Source organism: Pollicipes pollicipes, unplaced genomic scaffold (genome assembly GCF_011947565.3).
Source record: "Pollicipes pollicipes isolate AB1234 unplaced genomic scaffold, Ppol_2.1 Scaffold_7050;HRSCAF=8361_pilon_pilon_pilon, whole genome shotgun sequence".
In the NCBI taxonomy this organism is placed as follows: Eukaryota; Metazoa; Arthropoda; class Thecostraca; order Pollicipedomorpha; family Pollicipedidae; genus Pollicipes; species Pollicipes pollicipes.
In genome coordinates, this window is record NW_023596985.1 from 33,940 (window position 1) to 57,582 (window position 23,643).

The window sequence follows — 23,643 nt, forward strand, 5'->3', positions numbered from 1 at the left end:
GATGTCAGCAGCTTCCTCGGTGGGCTACGCTTTCCGGACCATTGTGCGACGTGCATGAAGGGCAGCAACCGTTTTTCTTTCTGGTTTTCTTCTTCTGTCTTTCGTTGAAGTAAATCGTCGTGTTTTTGCTCGTAGTCTGTAAATATACACAAAACATCCCCGCCGTTTATTCCGTTGTGCTAACAGTTCTACTAAGTCGCTCATATTTCAAGGGGGCCGTGAGTTACCCCGAAACGCATTACATTAGCACAAGTTGCTGTGGGCGAACTTCCGTGACCAAAAGTTCCTGGGGGCGGAGCAGCACTGTCCCCAGTGGTGGTCAAGCCCATGTTACAAGGCTGGTGGTCAAGCCCATGTCACAAGGCCGGTGGTCGTTACGCCCGTGTCACAAGGCCAGTGGTTGTTAAGCCCATGTCACAAGGCCAGTGAGGCCCATGTCACAAGGCCAGTGGTGGTCATGCACGTGTCACAAGGCGATGAAAGCGATGTCCAATGCCTGCAGCCTGACCCTGCTGAAATGCCTCGTTTGGCAGCAGCGCCCGGGCGCATCTCCCCGCTGCTCGGTGCGCTGTTCCCTGGGACTTGTCGTGTGAATCAGCTATATTCATGCACTAGTAACCACTGCAACGTCGCTCAAATCATCAGGGCTGCTACCCATTTTCAGTCAGTGGGCCTATCGACAGAAATCGCAGCAGAATCCAATGTTACTTACTAACTGCGCAGCACCCCCCTCCCGGGCGTCTTCCTCTCCTTTAGTCCTAGAGGGCTCCTGATTGCACTTAGTCAGGATACCCCGAACACGAGCCTATGTAAACTCGGAGAACGTCTCGAGCTTACACCTGGCCGTGTTCTAACGAGAGCGCAGGTCAGGGCCTCTCGGCGATGACCAATCAGCGCTGATGTAGGCGCTGCTCCGTTCGGCGACCCTGCCGCCGGCTGCTAGGATACGTGATAGCGCTGGTGTAGGCGCTGCTCCGCCCGGCGACTCTGCCGCCGGCTGCTAGGATACGTGACAGCGCTGGTGTAGGTGCTGCTCCGTTCGGCGACCCTGCCGCCGGCTGCTAGGATACGTGACAGCGCTGGTGTAGGCGCTGCTCCGCCCGGCGACTCTGCCGCCGGCTGCTAGGATACGTGACAGCGCTGGTGTAGAAGCTGCTCCGCCCGGCGACTCTGCCACCGGCTGCTAGGATACGTGACAGCGCTGGTGTAGGCGCTGCTCCGTTCGGCGACCCTGCCGCCGGCTGCTGGGATACGTGACAGCGCTGGTGTAGGCGCTGCGTGGTGTAAACCCCCATTGACCGGTTAACTGTGTCCTGGGATTTGAGATGGGCATGTCATCGTCACGCTGTTGATGACGTCATGCTGTTGGTGACCTCACGGGCATCGCTCGGCATCCTCGGCGATTTTCCACGAAGTGTTCGGCTTGCGGATCTAATCTTACCAACACACATCAGGGATATTGGACATGGCTTCCTGATAGTTGGAAAGTTTGCCTCATCACCTGGTCCAAACCCATCCGCGTCATCTGATCGACACTCATCTAATTGGCCCGACCGGAAGAGGCAAACTCTCGGCGGCAGACATCCCGGATTTGGGACTGGCGGCAGTGGCCTGCGCCGAATGCGGGGTTACGCCGCTGGGAAGTCGGTCGAACTCGTGTCGGCACGTTCGACGTGGGCGACGCCAGCTGGCGCCGCTTGCGCTGCTCGTGCCGCGCCGCTGATGGAGTGCATGTCTGAGCCGGCCTGTCAGGTGCGACGGGACCGACGCGTTGGCCAGGCCGGGGCTCTCAGCTTCAGCTTTAGTCTCTGCTTACTGCAGGCTTCTGTGCAGACTGTGTATGCTGTGTAGGCCACGGAGCGAAAAGAGAGTGAACGTTGGAAGGAGTGAACGTTGGAAGCATCGGCGTAGGAGGTTTTCAAAAGCCGTGTCAATCTCAGGGCGTAATTCAGGAATTTTTCCTGGAGACAAGCCCGGTGAATGGGGGAGGGGGTAGAGATGGAGGTTATCGCTTTTTATTCAAATGTAATGACTGCTATTCCAGATGAACATCTAGAGCTGTTTCTCACTGGTGCACACTCTTGTCTATCCGACTCATCTATGTCATTCGGGAAATAAGGCTATCCAGCTTCCCAAGATTATTCCTCCATTCCAACGTTGCCTTTCCTGGGAAACCGAAATTCCACGAGCGGGTAGACATTTTGGGTCGTTGAGGAGGTACCTGTCTCCACAAGGTAGATGCCAAAATATGGCCTCAGCACAGGCTGGTGAGAATTTTTTAAAGTGATTCGATGGCTTACAGCACAACAGATTTTGCATGCGCCTTCATTTCGCTGGCTGTTTTATAGGAGATAAGACTTGTCACGGCATTTTAGGAGGAAACCAATTCGAAAGCTTGAAACTGCCAAAAAAAAAACATGTGACAAAAACCATATAGTTGGAGACTCTTCTCTGAAAACCAAGCCACAGAATGAAGGCCCTTCTGTCATATATTCCTTACCTGAGCCATGCTCCCGTCCGCCGTCGGTGGCCACTGTCCTGGCCCGGCTATCTCCGAATGACTGACCGCGAACTGATGGTATGGCTGCTTTGTTGCACATTTCTGGATCACCATTGCCATTAATTGGAATGTAAAATATGTGTTGGACACTTGCAACAGTATACTTTTTTCGAGTCATCCTCCCTTAACACCACACCATCCAAGAAAAATGTTGCCGGGAAGCTGCCTGTTTTAGGTTTTAAATTGGGGCAACGGACATTTAATTGCCAGTTAATCAACGTAGATGGATTGATCTGCTTTTTTGCATAGGCAGGGGATAGCCAGAGCCTTGCTAAGAGAAACACAAGGTTGACAAAAGCCTCCTTTATGGTGATCCCCCTCCCACAAAAAACATCTCCGGATATAGTTTACTTGTTAGCAAGGGATACGGTTTTCTTCGTTTCATTGTTATATTTACGTTGTAACCAGAACAGAAACCGGAAGCTACCGTGAAATAATTTCTGTTTACATTTTTAACACGCCCCGGGATATGCACGCATACAGCCATGGTTCACACATGAGCAGATCATTGAAGCCATGACAGACTCACTCATGCCATCCTCCTCGGCGAACAGAAGTGTAGCAGGCCAGAATAGGTTCATATACTCTCAGACCCTGAACCGCATTCCTGCTGGTAATGTGCTAAACAGAATTGCTAATCTTGAGGAGTTGGTAACAGTTGAAGGCAGGCGGGCTGGATCTGAGACTAGGCTTTCAAGTTGTAAAAAGTCGTGAGTCCATTGGTTAATAATCTCACCCGGCTAGGCTACCGCTGGCACATTCCTCAGTTTACTGCCCATACATTTGTGATTCTCTTGAGAACTGGCATATGACACTACAGCCTTTGAGATGTCACCATGTTGGGTTGCGCTGGATACCTGCGCCTGTGACAGGGCATCCCGTTTGTACTTTTATGTATGGATTCATGCTGTGTCTATGAACCAGGAATTGGCTCGGATAAGCACATAAGGTGAATAATCCGTTCTAAGCCATATCTTGTGCCTCCCAGGCTGCTCTGTGACTCAGCCATTCACTTAGCTGCTTATAAAACATGTTGAATTTGATGTGTGAATGCGTGGATGCTTTTGTAAAAAAGCACCTAGCCTGGTTTATAGGCCGTTTAACCTGCATGTTTGAGTGCTGAAAAGCACCTTGCCTGGAAACGGGCCGTTTTAACCTGTATGAATGAGTGCCAAAGGGCACCTAGACTGGCAACGGGCTGTTTTAACCAGTGTAAATGAGTGCCAGACTGTTTTAACCGGTGCGCATGAGTGATGAAAAGCACCTAGCCCTGCACACGGGCTGTTTTAACCAGTGTGAATGGTTGCTGTTCAACCCGTGCGAATGATTGTCTCACTGAAGTTAACTCCATGATGGGTTAATGTACATTATGTGCACACCAAGCCCAGATGGGAGCTTAATTACTTCTATTATGGGCAGCTGGGTGGCAGGGGCATCATGGAATGAATGTAGGTTTGTTTTTTTGTTTTTCTTTTAAATACCCTGGACGGCCAGAATAATTCTGCGCTAATTGTAGTGGCATTGCCCTCTAATCTGATATGGATTTGTCACCCTAATTGATGGCGGTGTAAATACAGCTTACTGTATTGTAATGTCTTATTTATAGTAAAGAGGAATTTCCCAGTGATGCCTGGCTTGGTGGCCTACGTTGCTCATGATCATGATAATGTTCGTGTTCATTCTAAGTACTTATCAAGCTCATTGCACATGTTCTCATGTCATGCCTGCATGCTGAAGCTGTGACTAGCAGAAAAGTCCCATCAACACAATCTGTCTTTGGCATCCATCATTCAACACATGATTTCTCGTTTTAAAGTCTTGAGCATCATATTCAAAAACATCTTTAAATGATTAACATCATCTCCCTTTTCTGAACTCTCTCTATGACCTTCATTCTAGCTCATCCACATTTCTTTCCCTTCCTTTCCATCAACACCTTACTATATGGGTTCAACCTCAAATAATAAGGTGTTTAATCCATTTGCTTCAAACATTGACGGTAGTGATCCTTCACTGTCATATGATGATTATCAAAAACTAAGAGACACATGCACATTTTAGTTACCTGAAAAGGTCAAAACTGTTATTCCACATAACATCAGGGTACTAAACCTTATGTATATGAACATTCGCTCAATCCTGAAGAGGCAGGATGATTTAAGTAGTGTGCTTGCCCAGACTGATATAACATGACATTTAATTTCTATAACTGAAACATGGCTGTCTGCAGCTTTGGAATCTCATTATGACTTACCTGGATACCAGGCTTTTTACTGCAGTTGATCAAAAGGGGTAGGTGGTGGATCGGCAGTATACATTGCTGATCATCTTCATCCTATACAACTTAGCAATCCGTTTTTATCTACAGCTGAAGTGGTTTGTGCTGAACTGCTGTGTGATAATGCTATATTATCATTTGCCAAATTTATAGGTCACCCGACACTGACAAACACCACTTCAACTCAGAGCTAGAGCAATGCCTAATTTGGCTTCAAAAATAACAGAGTAACATTTATTACTGGCCATTTCAACTTTGATCTGTTCTCACTTGATAGCAATCCTAATGTGCAAGGATTTGTCATTAACATGTGTTCAAATGGCTTTTTTCCTACAATATCCAGGACAACTCGATCTTGCTATTCATCATGTACTCTTCTAGATAACATATTTTGCAATGTTTTATCAAAAGTGATGCATACAGGCATCCTCCTTCATGAATTGTCTAACCATTTCCCCATTTTTGCTTCAATGAACTATGCCTCATGCACACACTCCCCTGATGTTAGAACACCTATTGCCACACTTGATTACAGAAGGCTGGAAGAATTTAAACAATTCTTTGTTGATCACCGTGATATTGAAAATGAGCCAAAACCTGATGCTATTGCAAATCAAATTGTGAATGTTTACGATGCTGGGATCACCAGGTTTTCTTACACAAGGCACATTTCTCGAAAAAACCAGCTCACGCAAACCATGGGTGTCACCTGCACTTCTTCTATCAATTACACATAAAAGTAAGCTATTCGAAAAGAAATTGAAGCACCCCAGTCCCAAAATAATGCAAAATACACTTCCTACCGTAACATTCTATGTACACCTCTAAGACTAGCCAAAAAAAAAACAAAGTGAAGAGTTCACTAAACATTCTGGGAACTCCAAGGAAGCATGGAAAACATTACACACTCTCATAAATTAAAAACAAAAAAGGATGCAGATCCAGCCAGGATTATTGGGGCTAATGATAAGATCATCACAGACGATCCGGATATCGCAGAATAATTTAACCACTTATTCACTGAGATTGGACAACAGCTAGAAGACAAGGTTCCTAAATTATCATTCGACTCCCTCCAGCTCATCACAAATGTAGAAAATGAAAGGGATCTGAATCTGATGGTGGGAACTAGAAGAGTAAAGGTAGATTCTATATTTTTCGTGTTTCTGTAACTATCAATCTGTCCCGGAGACAGATTAACACGGCGCCCGCTGTCTGGTGGGACTTGCAGTGGCCGACGCCGTTTGGTTTTACGGAAGCTGCAGCCCAGACCATCGCTGTTCTTGCTCTCGAGGTTGCGAGCGGGGCATGTTCAAACCTTTTGATGCACTTTTTCAGCAATCCATTCTAAAAAAATTAAACGTCCTTAGGCAAACATGAGATGACCCTGTTCGTTTTTTATAAAAAAATTAATTTCGACCTTCTCTGTTCAACAATAATGAGACCTCCACTCTACTCAACAATAATCAGGCCCCGCATATCCTTCCGGGCAAAGGGCCCCTTGAGAAGACCATCGGGGGCACATTGCCGGTTCCGGTCAAGAGCTAAAAGGCTACTCCGTCTCATCGCGAAGCGTATTCTGGCTGTCATTCTACCAGCACAAGGTGGAATCTCCTGGTCGATCCGGAGATCATTTAAAGGATATATCAGATCATATTGTTCCCCTCCCTGACATGGCAAGTCTTCTGACCCACGCAGTTTGCCCCGGATCAGCACATAAACCGTCATTGACGCAACAACATCCCTGATCGCAAAAGGTGGTCCAATAATTGTCACACAGGCTCCAATAACTTGTTTTTCTGTTTTCTTCAGGGATATTGAGCAGTCCCTGAACGTAGATTGTAGATGAAATGGGGTTCCAAGCTTGTATTAACATAGCTAATCCATTTTCGCCCTAAAATGTTAAAGATTCGGTCAGAACTGATTACTGAAGAAAGCTACGTAGTATGGTTTTGAGCATACGTGCTCGCAAGTCGTAGCAACAACAGCCTGAACGCACGGTCTTGCGGTCTCCATAGGCCGCGTGGCGTCGGCCTGCGGTTGTGACACTAAGCAATGGCCAATAAGCCAACGAAAAAATGACACATCTTGAGAAAGTTGGCTGGTGGATTAGGTAAATCGGCATGTTTATTTAAATGCGATGCAAAATTAAACTAAACACAACCTTTATCTGAAATTTGAGGGGGGGGGCAATTAACACTGCTGGCCCACCCACCTTGAAAAGTGTGTGTGGGGGGGGGGGGGCACGCCCCCCCCCCACCCTGTTCCTACGCTCATGGTTGGAAGGAATGAAAGTTGGAAGGAGTGAACGTTGGAGGGAGTGCACGTTGTAAGAGGATAGTGTGGAAGATGGGGAGGGAGGAAGGGCTGGAAGGAGAAAGAAGGGAGCGAGGGAGCAAGCTCTTGGAACAGTTGGGAGTAGGGGGAGGGGGAAAGGGACTCAAGGAGGACGACAAGAAAGGAGGAAGAGAGGAGAGGTTAGTGCTCAGGGTGAGTGTGGGGTCTAGAGCACCAATGACACACACAAGCGCAGCAGCAAACCGGCAGGAGGGAAGCGGTCACTTGACAATCGTTTGTGCCAACATAAAAGAAGAAAAACATAATATTTCAGAAAAGAAGTGGGCGAAACGACAGGAGCACCATATAAAAGCGCGAGTGCGGCGGAACAAAAGATCCAGGGAGGGACAGCGGGAAAGCATGCTGAGGTAGAAAGCAGGATTGGCAAGAAAGCAAGCGGCCGAGAAAGTCAGCGGGAGAGCAGAGCTAGGGAGTTCAGGCGGAGCAACGGAGCGCGCGAAAGGGCTGGTGGCAACAGAGAGAGAGCGACCGGCCAGGAGCGGCCAAGCGACCGCCGCTTCGATTCCAGTGGGCAGACTAAACTCTCTGCAGCCACTGGCAGCGTCCTTGGCAGAACGCCCCCAGCAGAGACGAGAACCAGCCGGTATTGTTGTGTCGGATATTGATGGCCGCGCGCCAGATACTGCGCGCAGTGGGCCGAAGCTGGCCCACCTATTGGAGCTGCCGGCCTGTGAGATATGGATGGCGTGTCGCCGGGGCAGGTTCCGTCCAACGTCATGGCGCGGCTGGGATAGCGACCAGCTGCCGGATAGGGACCGGTTGCCGCGGACCGGAAGACACTGTTGGAGATCCTTAGACATTGTTTGGGATACTTAGGCGTAGTTGTGGATCCATATTTCGGCGTTGTGTGGGGATTCCTAGGTGTTGCTGTAGATCCTTGGACACTGTTGGTGTCCAAGGATCTATCAGGATCTTATCGCGTTTGCGATGAGTTGCTGATGAGCTTCTGTTAGCTATTCTGAGAGGTGGTGGAAGAATCAGAGCCACAAATCTAAGGCTGTTAGGTAAAAGGCTGTTCGGGGGGGGGGGGAGGAGAGGGGGAGGGAGACAGGGACGAACTCATTTCCAGGGGTACCTAGTAATGAGTTCGTCCCAGTGCGCCACTTTGCGACACCGTAGTGTCACGCAGTAGTGTCACCGTACACTTTATGAAGTTATCCGCAAGCACCATGATGTAGTGACATGGTAGCGGAATGTCACCGGCAACACCGATGGCTGGAGTTCTCTTCCGACACTGTGAAGGACGCGGCGTGATGTCACTGGCAACACCGATGGCTGTAGTTCTCTTCCGGTACTGTGAAGGACGTGGCACGATGTCACTGGCAACGCCGATGGGTGTAGTTCTCTTCCCGCACCGTGAAGGACGTGGCGTAATGTCAACGGCAACATCGAAGGCTGTAGTTCTCTTCCGGTGCTGTGAAGGACGTGGCGCAGCACACCGTCGTCACCGTAATCGAGTGAACAATCAAAGCAACTTTGCATAACCTCTAACCATCTCTCACCAGGGGGAGCTGGTGCGTCTTCTCAAAGTCCGAGACTTTGATCACCACCAGCGCCCGGAGCACTACGAGTTTGAGCTGATCGGGGACGTGCGTGACGTGTTCGAGCTCCGGCCGGGCAGCTTCTACCTGGGCAACTATTCTGCCGCCCAGGAGAGCGACTGGGAGACGCTCTTCTACACCGGTGAGAGCGACTGGGGGACACTCCTCTACACCGGTGAGAAGTGCCAGCGATCCGCTGGTTGGCGGCACAGACGTCGCAGCGAGGCTATGGCATGCACACCTGCCAGCCACACAAGTGTTCGTGGAGAACTTGTTTCGGCCCTCTGTGCTCTAGCTCGTCCCACTACAGTGGTTGTGGGAGATTCACATGCTAATGAGCTTAACAGTTGACTGGTTCGTCGGATACGTCAGACATCAGAGTTGTTCAGTTGGTGAAACTGTTGCCTGCCTAACACGCACCGCCTTGTGACGAAAAAGCCAACTCAGCTATCTTGTTTGCCCCGTACTTGGTTTAGTTGGCTTGTTAATCACTGGCTCGAGTACTATCCTGACGCGTTTTAACGACATGTGCATCGCCCCTCAATATGGCTGACAAGATTTGTGACTGGACCGGAACTCAAATGTTCCTGCTTGTCTGACTCTGGCATCGTTTGACCCTGGTATCGTCTGACCATGATATCGTCTGACCCTGGTGTCGTCTGACCCTGGTATCGTCTGACTCTGGTATCGTCTGATCCTGGTATCGTCTGACCCTAGTGTCGTCTGACCGTGGCATCGTTTGACCCTGGCATCGCCTGACCTTGGTAATTTTCTGGTCATGCGTGAACACGCAGTACAGCAGGAGCCGTACACGTATGGCCCTTCTCGGTGCCACGGATTATTTCCACTTTTACTCTAGTCACCTTGTGTGAATTGCAGGGGAAATTAATCCCAATAATATTATATTTTGAATGCGGCAAGTGGCGTTCTTACAATAACTTTCCACTCCGGGTTTCGACCATTGAGCAGTTAAAAGCTTGTTTTAGCACAGTTTGCGCATATTTCATCCTGACGTCCTAGGCTTTACCAGCTTTCTTTTATTAACAAGCAGCCACATTCGGCCTTTTAAAACCATGCGTTGAATTTGATGTGTAATGCCAGGTGCCATGCTGCGGTAGGTACTTCCTAATGAAAATGAACATGAACAAGCCGTACAGCTGCTTGCGGCTCACTTCATCTTCACTAAGCTTCTCGCATTCCGGCGGGATCATAAGCTCCTTAGGACGGGAAGAGGCTGCCGACGAAATTTACCCGCCATAAGCTTGCCGGAGTTCTGACATAGTAGCCCGTCTGGGCGGTGGCGCCAAATATAATATGTAAGCCGAGTCGAACAGCTCAGCACAGCACGGGGGCCGGGATGCCTTCCGTCCCCGCATACAAACACAACCCAGCATGCAAACACAACCCAGCATGCGAGTACAACCCAGCATACAAACACAACCCAGCACGCAAACACAACACAACATTCAAACACGACCCAGCATGCAAACACAACACAGCATTCGAACACAACCCAGCATACAAACACAGCACAGCACTCAAACACAGCGCAGCATACAAACACAACCCAGCATACAAACACAACATAACATACAAACACAACACAGCATTCAAACACAACGCAGCATGCAAATGCACCCTAGCATACAAAGACAATTCAGCATCCAAGCACAACCCAACATTCAAGCACAACCCAGCATACAAATACAACCCGGCATACAGAGACAACCCAGCATGCAAACACAATCCAACACACAAAGAAAACCCAGCATGCAAACACAACCCAACATACAAATACAATCCAGCATGCAAACACAACCCAACATAACCCAACACAACCCAACACAACTCAGCATACAAACACAGCCATCTTTTATCTGTCGGCTGACCCGCCCCAGAAAACACACACAGTCATGTCACATGTGTGGGCTTGCCCGTCCGAGATAACACACACAGTCATGTCACATATGTCGGCTGGCCCGTCCCAGATTCCACCCACAGCCATGTCACATATGTCGGCTGGTCCGTCCCAGATTCCACCCACAGCCATGTCACATATGTTGGCTGGCCCGTCCCAGATTCCACCCACAGCCATGTCACATATGTCGGCTGGCCCGTCCCAGATTCCACCCACAGCCATGTCACATGTGTCAGCTGACCCGTCCCAGATTACACACACAGCCATGCCACATATGTCGGCTGGCCTGTCCCAGATTCCACCAACAGCCATGTCACATATTTCGGCCGGCCCGTCCCAGATTCTACCCACAGCCATGTCACATATGTCGGTTGACCCGTCCCAAATTACACATACAGCCATGCCACATATGTCGGCTGACGTAGCATGCATTGAGGCAGCTGGACCACCAGCATGCGCCCGTCTTCTCATCAAGCGCAACTGTCTCCCGCTATAAAGCCTGCTGCGGGAACGATGCCTCTTCAGGAAAGCCATTCGCCGGGATTACCACGGCTGTTTTTGGAGCTTGCGCTGGCGAAGAGCCGGTGAATTCGAGCGCTCCGTGTTTGGTTAAACGGGGTCGATGCTACTCTATGGCCCCTAGATTGCGGCGACTCTTGCTGAGAAATGATGCAACGCAGGCAAACCCCGCTGATACAGGCGATAGGTTACAACTGTGTTATGCAAATTTCGTGTCTATAAGGTCACAGCTAATGTACATGTTGGGACCTACAAAAGAACATGTTTCGCTTCTCGTGTGAGGAATTTTCGCTACTGCAAGTTAAACTTCTTCTGTGTTGTATCTTGTGCGAATCCTCCAAAGAGAATGGTGCAAATAGCAGAGACCTCACAGCTCGCACATATTTTTATGGACTTGAGGTACTGTTGAAAATCCTCCTGCGCCTATCCTGGAGTTTTTAACCGGAAAACGGAACCTATGTAAGCCGGCGTTCACAACCAATGAATAGGGTCGCTTTCTCCCCGTTGTCCCATCATTATGGCAAAGGAACTTGTGTACTTACGGTCAGAAAAGCAGTGAAATGGAGACCATGCGCCATAAACCATAATGTTTATGATTGGCATGATGATGGCCATACTGATGATGAGTAACCACGCAGTACTCCACGCCAGATATGCCGATGACGGTGGTGGTCTGTGATGGCAGAGCTCGTCTACAAGCAAAGTATGGATCCATACATCATGCTCGGACAGGAATACAACTACTCCATCAAGGTGCAGTTCAAGGACGCCGCTCTTCACCCAGCCTTTGGCAATGACTCGGTGAGTGGAGCTCATGCGTAGTGCACGTGGTCATAATCTCATGCTTAAGGCAGCAAGACCTGAAGCTAGTAATAACCATATCCAGTCAGAACATGGCCTTCCTGGCGATGCTTGGTTGATAAAATAAAAATACGTTTGTCATATCACTAAGTGCATTTGTACTGGAGAGATGGTGTGGAAGAAAATTGGTATGAAGACGAGGTTTCTTACACCGCAGCACTATTTCGTTGGCCCTTCTTGCTGCGGCCAAGCCCGCCCTGCAGCCGTGGGTTGGTGCCTTGCTGTGGCCAAGCTCGCCTTGTCGTGGCCAAGCCCGCCTTGCTGTGACAAAGCCCGCCTTGCTGTGGGTGGGTTGATGTCTTGCCCAGACCAAACCAGTTCTGCGGCCGTGGGTTGGCGCATTGCTGTGGCCAAGCCCATCCTGTAGCCAAGCCCGCGCTGTGACTACCCTGTTGTTGCCGTTACCCGATCTGTTACAGCACATGTGTTTGTATGTGACTTATATGTGGCATCTAATCTTCCGCATCCAGCGTCTTATTCGTGTGCTGCTGGGCGGGGTAACGTCGAAGATCGGGTCAGGTCAGCACAGGCAGATACAGGTCAGCCGGGTCGGGCCAACGCAGTTGGGTCTGCCAGATAGATGATCAAACATATGCTGATATGTAGATGCCGACAGTGGATAGATCTCCGATAGACGCTGCGGACACATACTGCGGTTATTCACACTCCGCCGGCAAATCTAGCGAGGACTCAGCCATGCCATGGTCACGTTCAGCAAAAAAGCAAAACAAAAAACAACAACAACAAAAATCCGCAACATGGAGTTCCCTCCAGGTCGGACGTTTAGGGATAATAGTGCTCTCTGAGGCCGTGTTTGTGCGCTGCTCTCGCTGCTGGCGTTTGACACGCCCCTGACGTGATAGTGCTCTCTGAGGCCGTGTTTGTGCGCTGCCTTCGCTGCTGGCGTTTGATACGCCCCTGACGTGATAGTGCTCTCTGAGGCCGTGTTTGTGCGCTGCCTTCGCTGCTGGCGTTTGATGCGCCCCTGACGTGATAGTGCTCTCTGAGGCCGTGTTTGTGCGCTGCCTTCGCTGCTGGCGCTTGATACGCCCCTGACGTGATAGTGCTCTCTGAGGCCGTGTTTGTGCGCTGCTCTCGCTGCTGGCGTTTGACACGCCCCTGACGTGATAGTGCTCTCTGAGGCCGTGTTTGTGCGCTGCCTTCGCTGCTGGCGCTTGATACGCCCCTGACGTGACAGGCCGAGCCAAAGTCTGCGCCGCATGAGGTAAATCCAAGGGGGAGGCAAATACGAAAGTCACGGGTCGTTAGCCCACTGGGTCGGTGCCAGCGGGGGGGGGGGGGGGGGGAGGGGAGGGGAGGGGTTCTCCGTGGTCCGACGTCCGTGCACAGCGGGCTTGAGGACCGCGTAGTCGTCCTGCTCCTACTCGGTGTTTGACGACTTGCGATTTGCGTTGGCTTCCACCTCGGTGTGTTGGTTTTTATGGGCGCGCCCATGTGTTGGCTTTTTCCTGCGATCATGTCAGACGCCGCTCGCTCCCATGCTTTCGATGATATTCGCTTGTTCGTTAATGTCCCTTCCAAGTGCCCTTCTTCTCCAACTGGTGGTATGCCAGGAAGCTACAGAGTAACGCTGCCATGCAAAATGCCGCACAGTCAGTTCCCAGCAAGGACCATGTAGGCTTGATTTACGTAATGCACTTAGGCGTAGGAACGTTTCAAAAAAGGGGCCAAGCTCAGGGTGTGCTTCAGGAACTTTTTCTGGAAAGCAAGCCCGGTGACTGGGGGGGGGGGGGGGGGAGGGGAGCGGTAGAAATGGAGGTTGTTATCGCCCTTTATTCAAATGTCATGGCTGCTATGCTAGATATGTATTTAGAACTGTTTCTTACCGGAGCACAATTTCGCCTGTTCGACCGCGAACGGGTAGGCATTTTGGGTCATTAAGGAGGCATCTGCCTTCCCAGGGTAGATGCCAAAATGCGGCCTGGACATAGGCTGGCGAGAATTTTGAAAGTGAATCGATGGCTCACAATGCGACAGATTTTTCACGTGACTTCACTTTGCTGGCTGCTTTTCAAGAAATGAAACTTGTCACAGCATTTAGGCGGAAAAATTCGGGTAGTTTCAAATCGCCAAAAACAAGGTGACAAAAACCATAAAACGCGGGATTTTCTTTAAAAAACCAAGCCACGTAATAAATTCCTGTCTTTCATGTTTCTTATCTGAGCCCTGTTCCCGTCCGCCGTCGGTGGCCACTGCCCTGGCCCGGCTGTCTCCCGCATGACTAACTGTGAACTGATCGTATAACTGCTTTATTGCATATTTCTAGATCAGTATTACTACTTATTGGTGTGTGAAGTGTATGTTAAACACCTGCAACAGTATCTTTTTCCGAAATGGCTTCCCTCACAGCACACCACCGCAGAAAAATAGCCTTCGGGAGTCTGCCGGCCTTAGGTATGAATTGGCCCCACGGACATTTCACTGCTCATCATTCAACGTAGACGAATTTCTAAACCGATAGAGCTCAGAAGCTTTGTCAGAATTTGTATGTGGGTTCTGCAGACGTTAAGGACATCGCGAAGGTAGATTAGATCGATATGTTTGATCAACATTTGAAAATGAAAAATTGATTGCAGATAGAGTGGTCAACAATGTGTATTAACGTGACCAAGCCATGTTTGTCTGGAAATATTCACCATTGAGTCAGAATCGAGAAGTGATATAATACTGTTACGCGGTCTTTTAACATGCGCGCTCGCAAATCTTAGCGACAAAACCTCCACACCAAGCGTTGCAGTCTCCATAGTCAGCGGAGCGTGAGCCCAGTGGCTGTTAGCCTTGGTCCACCAGTGGACGAAGATGATGATGCTTCTGAAATAGTTACCTTTAAACACTTAAATCAATCAGAAATACAAGTCATGTGATGTGGTTTTGAACATGCGTAGCAGAAAATCTTAAAAACAAAAAAAAATTGACTCCAGGCGTTGCAGTCTCCGCCTTCCATGCAGCATCGGCTCAACAATTAATACTCAGCTGCTGCTAACGATGGACGAATGGACGAAAATGATGACGCTTCTGAAAGAGGCACCTTTGAACGCTTTGTGACATCAAATCTTACATTTAGATGGCAGTCTGGACATATATTTCACATGTGTGATTTTTGGACTGATGATAAGAAAGGATTGGCCTTTAAAACACCGCGAACTGGTGCTGAAATCTGGTGTTGAACTGGAAGAGTAAATGTAGAAACTCTACTTTTTGCGTTTCTTTCACTATCAATATGTCCAGAAGACAGATAAACTCGGCGTCCGCCGTCTAGTGGCACTTGCAGTGACTGAAGCCGTTCGCTTTTGCGGAAGCTTCAACCCAGGCCGTCCTTATCCTGGCTCTCGAGGCTGCGGGCGGGCATGTTCAAACCTTTTGATGAAACCTATTTCACTAATCCATGTTGAAGAAATGAACGTTCTCAGGCAGACATGTGATGACTTTCTTCGCTTTTAACTAATTTCGACCCATTTTATTCAACAACAATGAGACTTCCCCTACTAAAAAATAATGAGACTCCTTATTTTCGGGCAAAGGGCCTCTTGAGTAGAACACCAGGGGTACATTACTGTTTCCGGTCAAGGGCTAAAGGGCCATTCCGTCCCGTCGCAAAGTGTTCTCCGGCTGTCAATCTGGCGACAGCGGGCAGGATTTCCTGGTCGATCCGGAGGACATAAGAAGGATATGTCATATCACATTGCTCCATTCCCTGACATAGGAGATCTTCCGGCCCGCGCAGTTGGCCCCAGTTCAGCACAGTAGCCCTTACTGAGTTAACAACATCCCTGATCACCACAGGTGGTTCAATAATTGTTACACAGAATCCAGTTCCATGTTTTTCTATGTTCTTCAGAAATATTGACGGCCCCCTGAACGTAGATTGTGGATTAGAGGGTGGTCCAAATTTGTATTAACATGGCTAATCGATACTCATCTTAAGATGTTTAAGATTCAGTCAGAATTGGTTACTGACAAAAACAATGTAAAATGGTTTTGAGCATGTGCACTCGCAGCGTCCATAGGCCGCACGTCATCGGCCTGCGGCTGTGACACTAAGCGATGGCCAATGAGCAAACAAAAAAGATGACACATCTTGAGAGAGATGGCTGGTAAAATATGTAACCCGTCATGTACGCGTAATTTGGTGGAAAAGTGAGCTAAGCACAACCTTAATCTTAAAAGTGGGGGAGGAAGGGGGCAGTTAACACTGCTGCCCCCCACCTTGAAAAGTTTGGGGGCCATGGCTTCCCTGCCCCGCCCCCCCCCCCCCCCCTCCTGTTCCTGCACCCATGGTAATGCAGCCTCAAGTGAGAACAAGTGACGTTCCAAACGCCAAGGCGTTGCTACTGTAAAGCATCGCCTCGGTGGATGAATGGAAGGATGCCGTAATCATCATCACCAGGAGCATCGGCGACACGGAGCGTGGCTCCGCTGGACCTCGCAGTCTGACCCACTGAACTGGGAGGGGTCAACTGGATCCTGCAGTTTGACCCATCGAACAGGGAGGGGTCAGCTGAACCTCGCAGTCTGACCCACCGGACAGGGAGGGGTCAGCTAGATCCAGCGGTCTGACCCAGTGGACAGGGATGGATCAACTGGGCCCCGCTATCTGACCCACCGAACAGGGAGGGGTCAAATAAACCCGCGGTCTGACCCACCAGACAGAGAGAGCTCAGCTGAACTCCGCGATCTGACCCACCGGACAGGGAGGGGTCAGCTGGACCCCGCGGTCTGATCGGGGGAGCTGACCCCTCTCTAAGAGATCAGCCCTTCATCTGGGCTGACCTCTCATCTTACCAGAGCTGGCCAGAGCCCGTTGTCCGGCGCAGCTAGGAGCACCATCCGTACGGGGGAATTAATACATTGGTCTATCCAGCCAGAGTTGCGCACTGTGACGGATGTGGCGGATGGACAATGGACGGAGGCAACAGGGGGACGCATATGACCAGGGTAGACGTAAGACATAAAGACACAAATATATTTGGCCGACAAAGAGTCACAATGGTCCCTCGATTTGATCGGTCTACCTCAGGTTCCGCACACATCAATATTTTGTGTGCGGAATTATCAATATCCGCACACACAATAGTTGTACCACTTGACCTGGCTGAATTTAGCTAAAATGAGATGTATAGAACAAAAGCACCTTTCAAAACGATTTTTACTGTTGCTTAAGAGGATTTCCTACAACTTCGTTTGACAGTCCATCACAGTGATTCACTGCACCTTGACGGAGTGGTATCTGTCCCTTGATGGTTCTACTCCTATCTTTTGCGAAATGAGACTGATTTCTTCTAACCCTTGGCCTAATTCCTAGTCCCCTGTAGATCTACCTTGTGTATCTCTTTCATAGTTCTGAATGCCCCTATCAGACGTCCTCTGTGTCTACGGTATTTCAGTGAATACAAACCCAAAGCCCTAAAAACATATCGTTATATTCTAGGTTGCCAATCTCATTCAGAATCCTAGCTGCTTTTCATTGCACCCCTCTGACCCATCTGTATCTTTTCGGAGGCATATGAACCAAGCCTGTACACAATACTCTAATTCTGGCCTGACATGAGCTGTGTACGTCTTCTTGAAACATTCCTTTTTTGGTAATGAACATGCCTGTTAACAAGGCCCAGCGTCCGATCGCCCTGTTCCTAGGACACCCCAATGATTTGCAGGCTTTAAATCTCTGAAAATGAGAATATCTATGTCCTTTTCATTTTCCAACTGGTCCAACTCTCGGCATTCCATTTTATAGGTCAGCCCTCACAGCCAGAACTACCCAAATAAATCACCTTACATCATGCATCAGGGTAGTCAGCGCGCCCAAAAGTCCAAATCATCTTCATCATCATCGTCATCGTTGTCGTCGTCGTAGCCAGCATCATCGCCATAATAACAATAATAGTAATGACAATAATACTGGTAATAATAATGATAATAATTATCATCATCATCATAAAGATGACAATGACAATCACCATTATCATCGCCGTTGTCGTTGTCACCATCGTCATCATCATCATCACTGCCAACGCCACCGACGCCGCCTCCACCACCACCGCTACCGCCATTGCCACCTCCACCGCCAACACCACCACCACCACCATAACCATCACCACCACTATCAGCATCATCATCATCACCACATCAACATTATCACAATCACCATCACCATCACTACCACCACCACCACCACCGCTAGCATCATCATCATAATCATACTACTACGACTGCTACAACTACTACTACTACTACTACTTGTACTACTACTACTACTACTACTACTACTACTACTACTACTACTACTACTACTACTACTACTACTACTACTACTACTACTACTACTACTACTACTACTACTACTACTACTACTACTACTACTTGTGCTACTACTACTACTACTACTGCCACTTCTACTTCTTCAGCAGCAGCAGCAGCAGCAGTAGCAGCCACACGACCAACAGCGTCAACATCATCGGCATCATAGAGCAACAGGCGTGTTTGGACAGCCTCTTTGCTGGACTGCTCTGCGGCACCGCGCGCAGCCGGGGCTCGCAACGGATGCATGACATTATCTCTGGGCTGTCGTCACGTGACTTCGAGAAGCATCGAGCTCCCGTTGGCGCTGACAAATTATCGAGGGCCGTCAAGGGATCTATGAATCGTGGCTGACTACTTAGGCGGGTAATGGAGGCTGACTGCTTACGACCTCTTGCATCACACTTTCTCTTTGGAAGCTTCAGCCCGCACGGGAATAGTTATATCCGTGCCTGCCTCCGTGAAGCGGCGCTAGCGTGTGTGATGTGGCATGTCTAGGGTGAGCGCGGGACATGGAAGCCAATAACAAGAGTCCTAGAGTCCATAAGTTAAATCAGGCCATAGCTTAAACTGCAATGTAAGCCAGCATTATCAAAGTCCACCTGTTGTGCGTCGGCTAGGAGTACCTGCCTGGCTAGCGTTTCGGCCTCATGCAGCCCGCCCCGATGGCTCAGCCGGTTGGAGCGCCCACCTTACGAGGTTCCTCGCCCCCATGGCTCAGCCGGTCAGAGCGCGCACCTTCCGAGATAGCTCGCACCCTTGGCTCAGCCGGTCAGAGCGCGCACCCTCCGAGGTAGCTCACCCCATGGCTCAGCCGGTCAGAGCGCGTACCTTCCGAGGTAGCTCGCCCCATGGCTCAGCCGGTCAGAATGCGTACCTTCCGAGGTAGCTCACCCCATGGCTCAGCCGGTCAGAGCCCAACATGGACATGAACAAACAGCACTGCAAACTTAACGTGTCAAAACTCGTGCAGTTAATTCTCCCGAAGCCACTGAAAATTTGAACCGGATTGCACAACTTGCCCGGGAAACGCTGGTAAGAAAGTTGAGGTGGTTCACATCGATTGCCCATCCCCCGCTCAGGGCGAGATATGAAAGGAAGTGAATTAACTTGCAAATGCATGCGTATGATGTGTAAATCACCTGACCTCCTGTATCATAGTTATTGCATTAGTTGTTCTTTACAAGTATGACAATATTTTTCTGAAAATGGGTTTTAAATGGATTTTTGGGAGCCGCGCACGTTGCGGAAGTCCCATTATTGCATCAGTAATTCAGGCCACAGTATTACGATATTTTGAGACGAAGTGAAACACGCAAAACCGGAAATATGTATGCTGCTCTGTCTTAAATTTATGTTCTACGATTTTATTGGTGTTCGTTACGCTCACATTTGTGTCATGACGGGAAAATATTGCTTGGGGAACTTCTTCGTTGAGGGCATCCCTCTATATTTGATACCGCTGTGCCGTCGGCCAGACGTACCACGGTGTTCCCGCAGCGTTTTGCTGATGCCGTTTGACCTTGTGCGGAGCGTTGTCGATCGACCAATCAGAGGGCGCCATGGCGACTGTCACCGCGGCTCGCCGACCGTAAATGAGCGACGACCAGGGCACGCCGTCAGGCAATCAGCTGCTTATCACACTCACGACCGCTCCGTACACAACGGTACTGTTATGAGCGCCAGCACAGCGGTGCGAAGCTGAGGCGCCGGGCTTGTCCAGGGTGCGGCGCTGGGGGCGCAATGTGACGGCGCGGCAGTGATTCCAGATGTAGTTGTCGGCATTTTCCTGACATGACGACAAGCAGGCGACCAAGCTACAGTGGTTTCGTGCTACTCTTTAACCCCTGCTGGGTGGTAGCTGGTCAAATTGACGCCCCCGCCGAAGGTTTTTCCAGAATGGTTTCCAAACGGGACGGTGTAGCCGTGCCCAATTTTGCGTAACTGTAGACATGAATAGCGAATTGTTTTATATCAAAATTTTGATGTACCTTGTAAGGTCACTGACCTACGACAGGTCAAAATCAGGCCATGGATTCAACGAAGTCAATTTCCAGAGAATTGTTCAATCTGATCCAACAACGGAGTGTTAGACGGAGCCATGCATATCTAAGATGCTTTCTTAGACAACACAACAGTTGAATGAGCAAATTATATTGACCTAAGGTCAGGTATAACGGTTACACTATGGTCAAAACCAACTTACTTTATTACTCTAGGGCTTGCTGTATGGGATAGTTTCTGGTGCTCATTTCGAGTTTATCGATAGCAGGAACCGCATTATACATCATCCATGCACTTCTTAGAGGCCCGAATAGGTCATTGACCTAAAATGACCCAGGGCAACATTTTGTTTTAGGAACATACTGCCTAGCGTAATCTTTGTTGCTTAGACAAATGCAAAACTCAAAACAATCTTGTATGGTTTTGGTCGCCTTGGCCTTCAAAATGTCAAACAAGTTCACTGACCTTAAATGATAATGCGACCTTTTGCTTAGAAACGGTTACCTACGTTCTGGGGCACCTTGGAGACCAACCTGGATTTTGACCTTTTTCGACCTTTTGTGACCAAAAGGGCATGACCTAGGAACCTGAAATTGTGACCTAAGTGAGTTCACGTACAGATAAACACACCCTGTAAACTTGGTGTCTGTAACTTTCTTAGTTCCTGAGATCTCAGAGGGGGGTCAAATTGACCCCCCACCCCCACCCGAGCGAAGGGTATCTAGCCGGCCACCCGGGCGCTTATTAAAGCACTGACATATCTGTATTGGCCTGATCATTACATACAACCGCACGGCGATGGTTTTGGGCTGGAAAGTGGAGAGAGGTAATGGAGAAATGTGGATCATGTCAAGGCTACCACATTGTGCTTATGTAGTGTGGTTGCATGATGGATCCAGCTCAGGACAACAAACATCATGTATGTACTGGGTCTGGTTCTTTGATGATAATTTTGATATTGCTGCAATTGTAACACAGTCGAGTGATGATTGAGCGTATGCACATCGTAATGCACTGACACTTCCCATGGCTTGAAACATCCAGCATACCCTGTATGCTGGGCCAGCATCCAGAATACCCTGTATTACCCCGTCGGTACAAACGTATTATTACCCTGTATGCTGGGCCAACATCCAGCATACCCTGTATTACCCTGTCGGTGCAAACGTATCAGTTCACGCGTGAAATTTTTAAAACAAATGACCTGCGGTCTTTTAAGATGAGAAAGAAGGGTGACATCTTTTGAGCAATTTGAGTGAAGGACGGGGTTTATTTCCACCCTCCTCTTTCTCATATGTAGTTGAAAATTGCTATGATGGTGTTTAAGATCTGCTTTGATACCTTACAAATTGCATTGTGCAAGTACATCGACTCCCGCTCTTTGAGCAGCATCACCGTTGTTGGCAAAATGTTATGTATTTAGATGACAGTTGCGTGCCATTTTGTGCACAATATAATTTAGAGATCTGAGGGTAAGGTGAAATGATGAAATGCATTTGCAATAAATAAAAACTCGTGAGCTCATGGCGATCACCATTGTAGCATAGCGGTCGTTTGCAGACTGCACCACTCACTAGCATTGTAGCATAGCGGTCGTTTGCGGGCTGCACCTTTAGCTAGCATTGTAGCATGGCGGGCGTTTGCGGACTGCACCACTCACTAGCATCGCAGCCTAGAGGGCGTTTGCAGGCTGCACCACTCACTAGGCGGGGGGAGCTGGGTTGGCGGGTTATATTTTGGAGAACGTTGCTTCTCTAGGTCAGAACATGAATCCGAACCCGAACTCGAACCCGAACCTGAACCCGAGCGTGAACCTAATATGTTTCTAAATCCGTGGGGTGTAATTGCGCTGAAATCGTTTGGAGCTGAACCCATATGACTTACCTTACGTACCCCCAAATCTTTAGTTCTCCTCGGATTTTCGCCACATTTAGTTGTACCTTTGATGCAAAACAAAAATTAAAAATATATTTAGTCGGTTCCAAAATTGATGTCATGCTGACGAATGGCATACGGTTTGCAGGTGATGTAAAAGTCGCAACGATGCTTTATAATGACCAGGAATTTTAGACTGATACTGATACCGGCAGGCACTTATTGTACCAGCAGGAAAGACACTTGCTGTATTTTATGCTGCCCAGCACCGCATTTTTTGTTCATATGCATTTGTATTGTGGGGGAGAGGCTCAGAAGAGCATTGAGAGGCTCAAGTCAACATGGGGAGGGGGCTCAGGCCGCCTAATATATACAAAATGACACCACTGAATGAATGCGCTCGCTTTTCTATGTAGTGCCTGTGCGATTTCATACTCTTTGATAGACCATCTATTGAATGAGAAGCATCGTATTTTTTCGGGACTCTACTACCTTCCATATTACACATGCACACAACGATATGAAACTTGTGGTGTGCGCTATCTGTATTGCGTTTTCACCCACATCGGTTGTTTTCTCACCCGATTGTAGCCAACCTTTTTTGTCACACAATGCGCCTTCAGACCAGATTTTCAGTTTCAGTACTGGCCATGACAGCGGCCCGCGGTCAGCAGCAGCTTCAGTACTAGCCATGACAGCGACCCGCAGTCAACAGCAGCTTCAGTGCTGGCCATGACAGCGGTCCGCTGTCAGCAGCAGCTTCAGTGCTGGCCATGACAACGGTCCGCTGTCAGCAGCAGCTTCAGCGCTGGCCATGACAGCGGCTCGCAGTCAGCAGCAGCTTCAGTGCTGGCCATGACAGCGACCCGCACTCAGCAGCAGCTTCAGTGCTGGCCATGACAGCGGCCCGCAGTCAGCAGCGGAAGGCCTTTCGGCGCCCAAAGATGTGAAAGCGGATCATCCGTCCAGTCTTTGTTCACGGATGCGAACCTGTCTTAGTCCACCGTAGAAGCTGTCGGGGTGAATTCGAGGCCCGAGTGACCGCGCTAAAGCGCTTCTGCCGCGCGCTAAACACGCAGTTTGAACGACGGGTGAAGTAAGCTGACTGTTTGACCAAGCGAGCTTTTTGTGTCATTCATTTCCATCTTTTAGAAATGTAGCTCACACGTTTGGATTAGATGGTGACTTGCACGATCGCTGACATATTTGACCCAATATTTCGCTCGATTCGCTTTCGGAGCAGAGCGACAACCAAACACACCCAGTTTATGACGCAGTTTCTACGAACTGCGTCAGCCCGTTGGCGCGTGACTCATGGACCAATCAGGCTCCCGCGGCGCGCGCAAAATCAGACTGCTAGGCATGCTCAAGGCCACTGGAGTAAAAAACTACGCAGCCGTGACGTCACCAT

At 49.2% G+C, this 23,643-nt stretch overlaps 1 protein-coding gene across 1 annotated transcript in view; it reads left to right on the forward strand.

The window, feature by feature from the left end:
• Positions 1 to 23,643, forward strand: part of LOC119108911 (proto-oncogene tyrosine-protein kinase receptor Ret) — a 92,604-nt gene that overhangs the window by 16,860 nt on the left and 52,101 nt on the right. The window contains exons 5-6 of the mRNA XM_037232456.1: positions 8,702 to 8,879; positions 11,860 to 11,975. Of these exons, the coding sequence (XP_037088351.1) occupies positions 8,702 to 8,879; positions 11,860 to 11,975 (294 nt within the window). The remainder of the gene's footprint in view (positions 1 to 8,701; positions 8,880 to 11,859; positions 11,976 to 23,643) is intronic.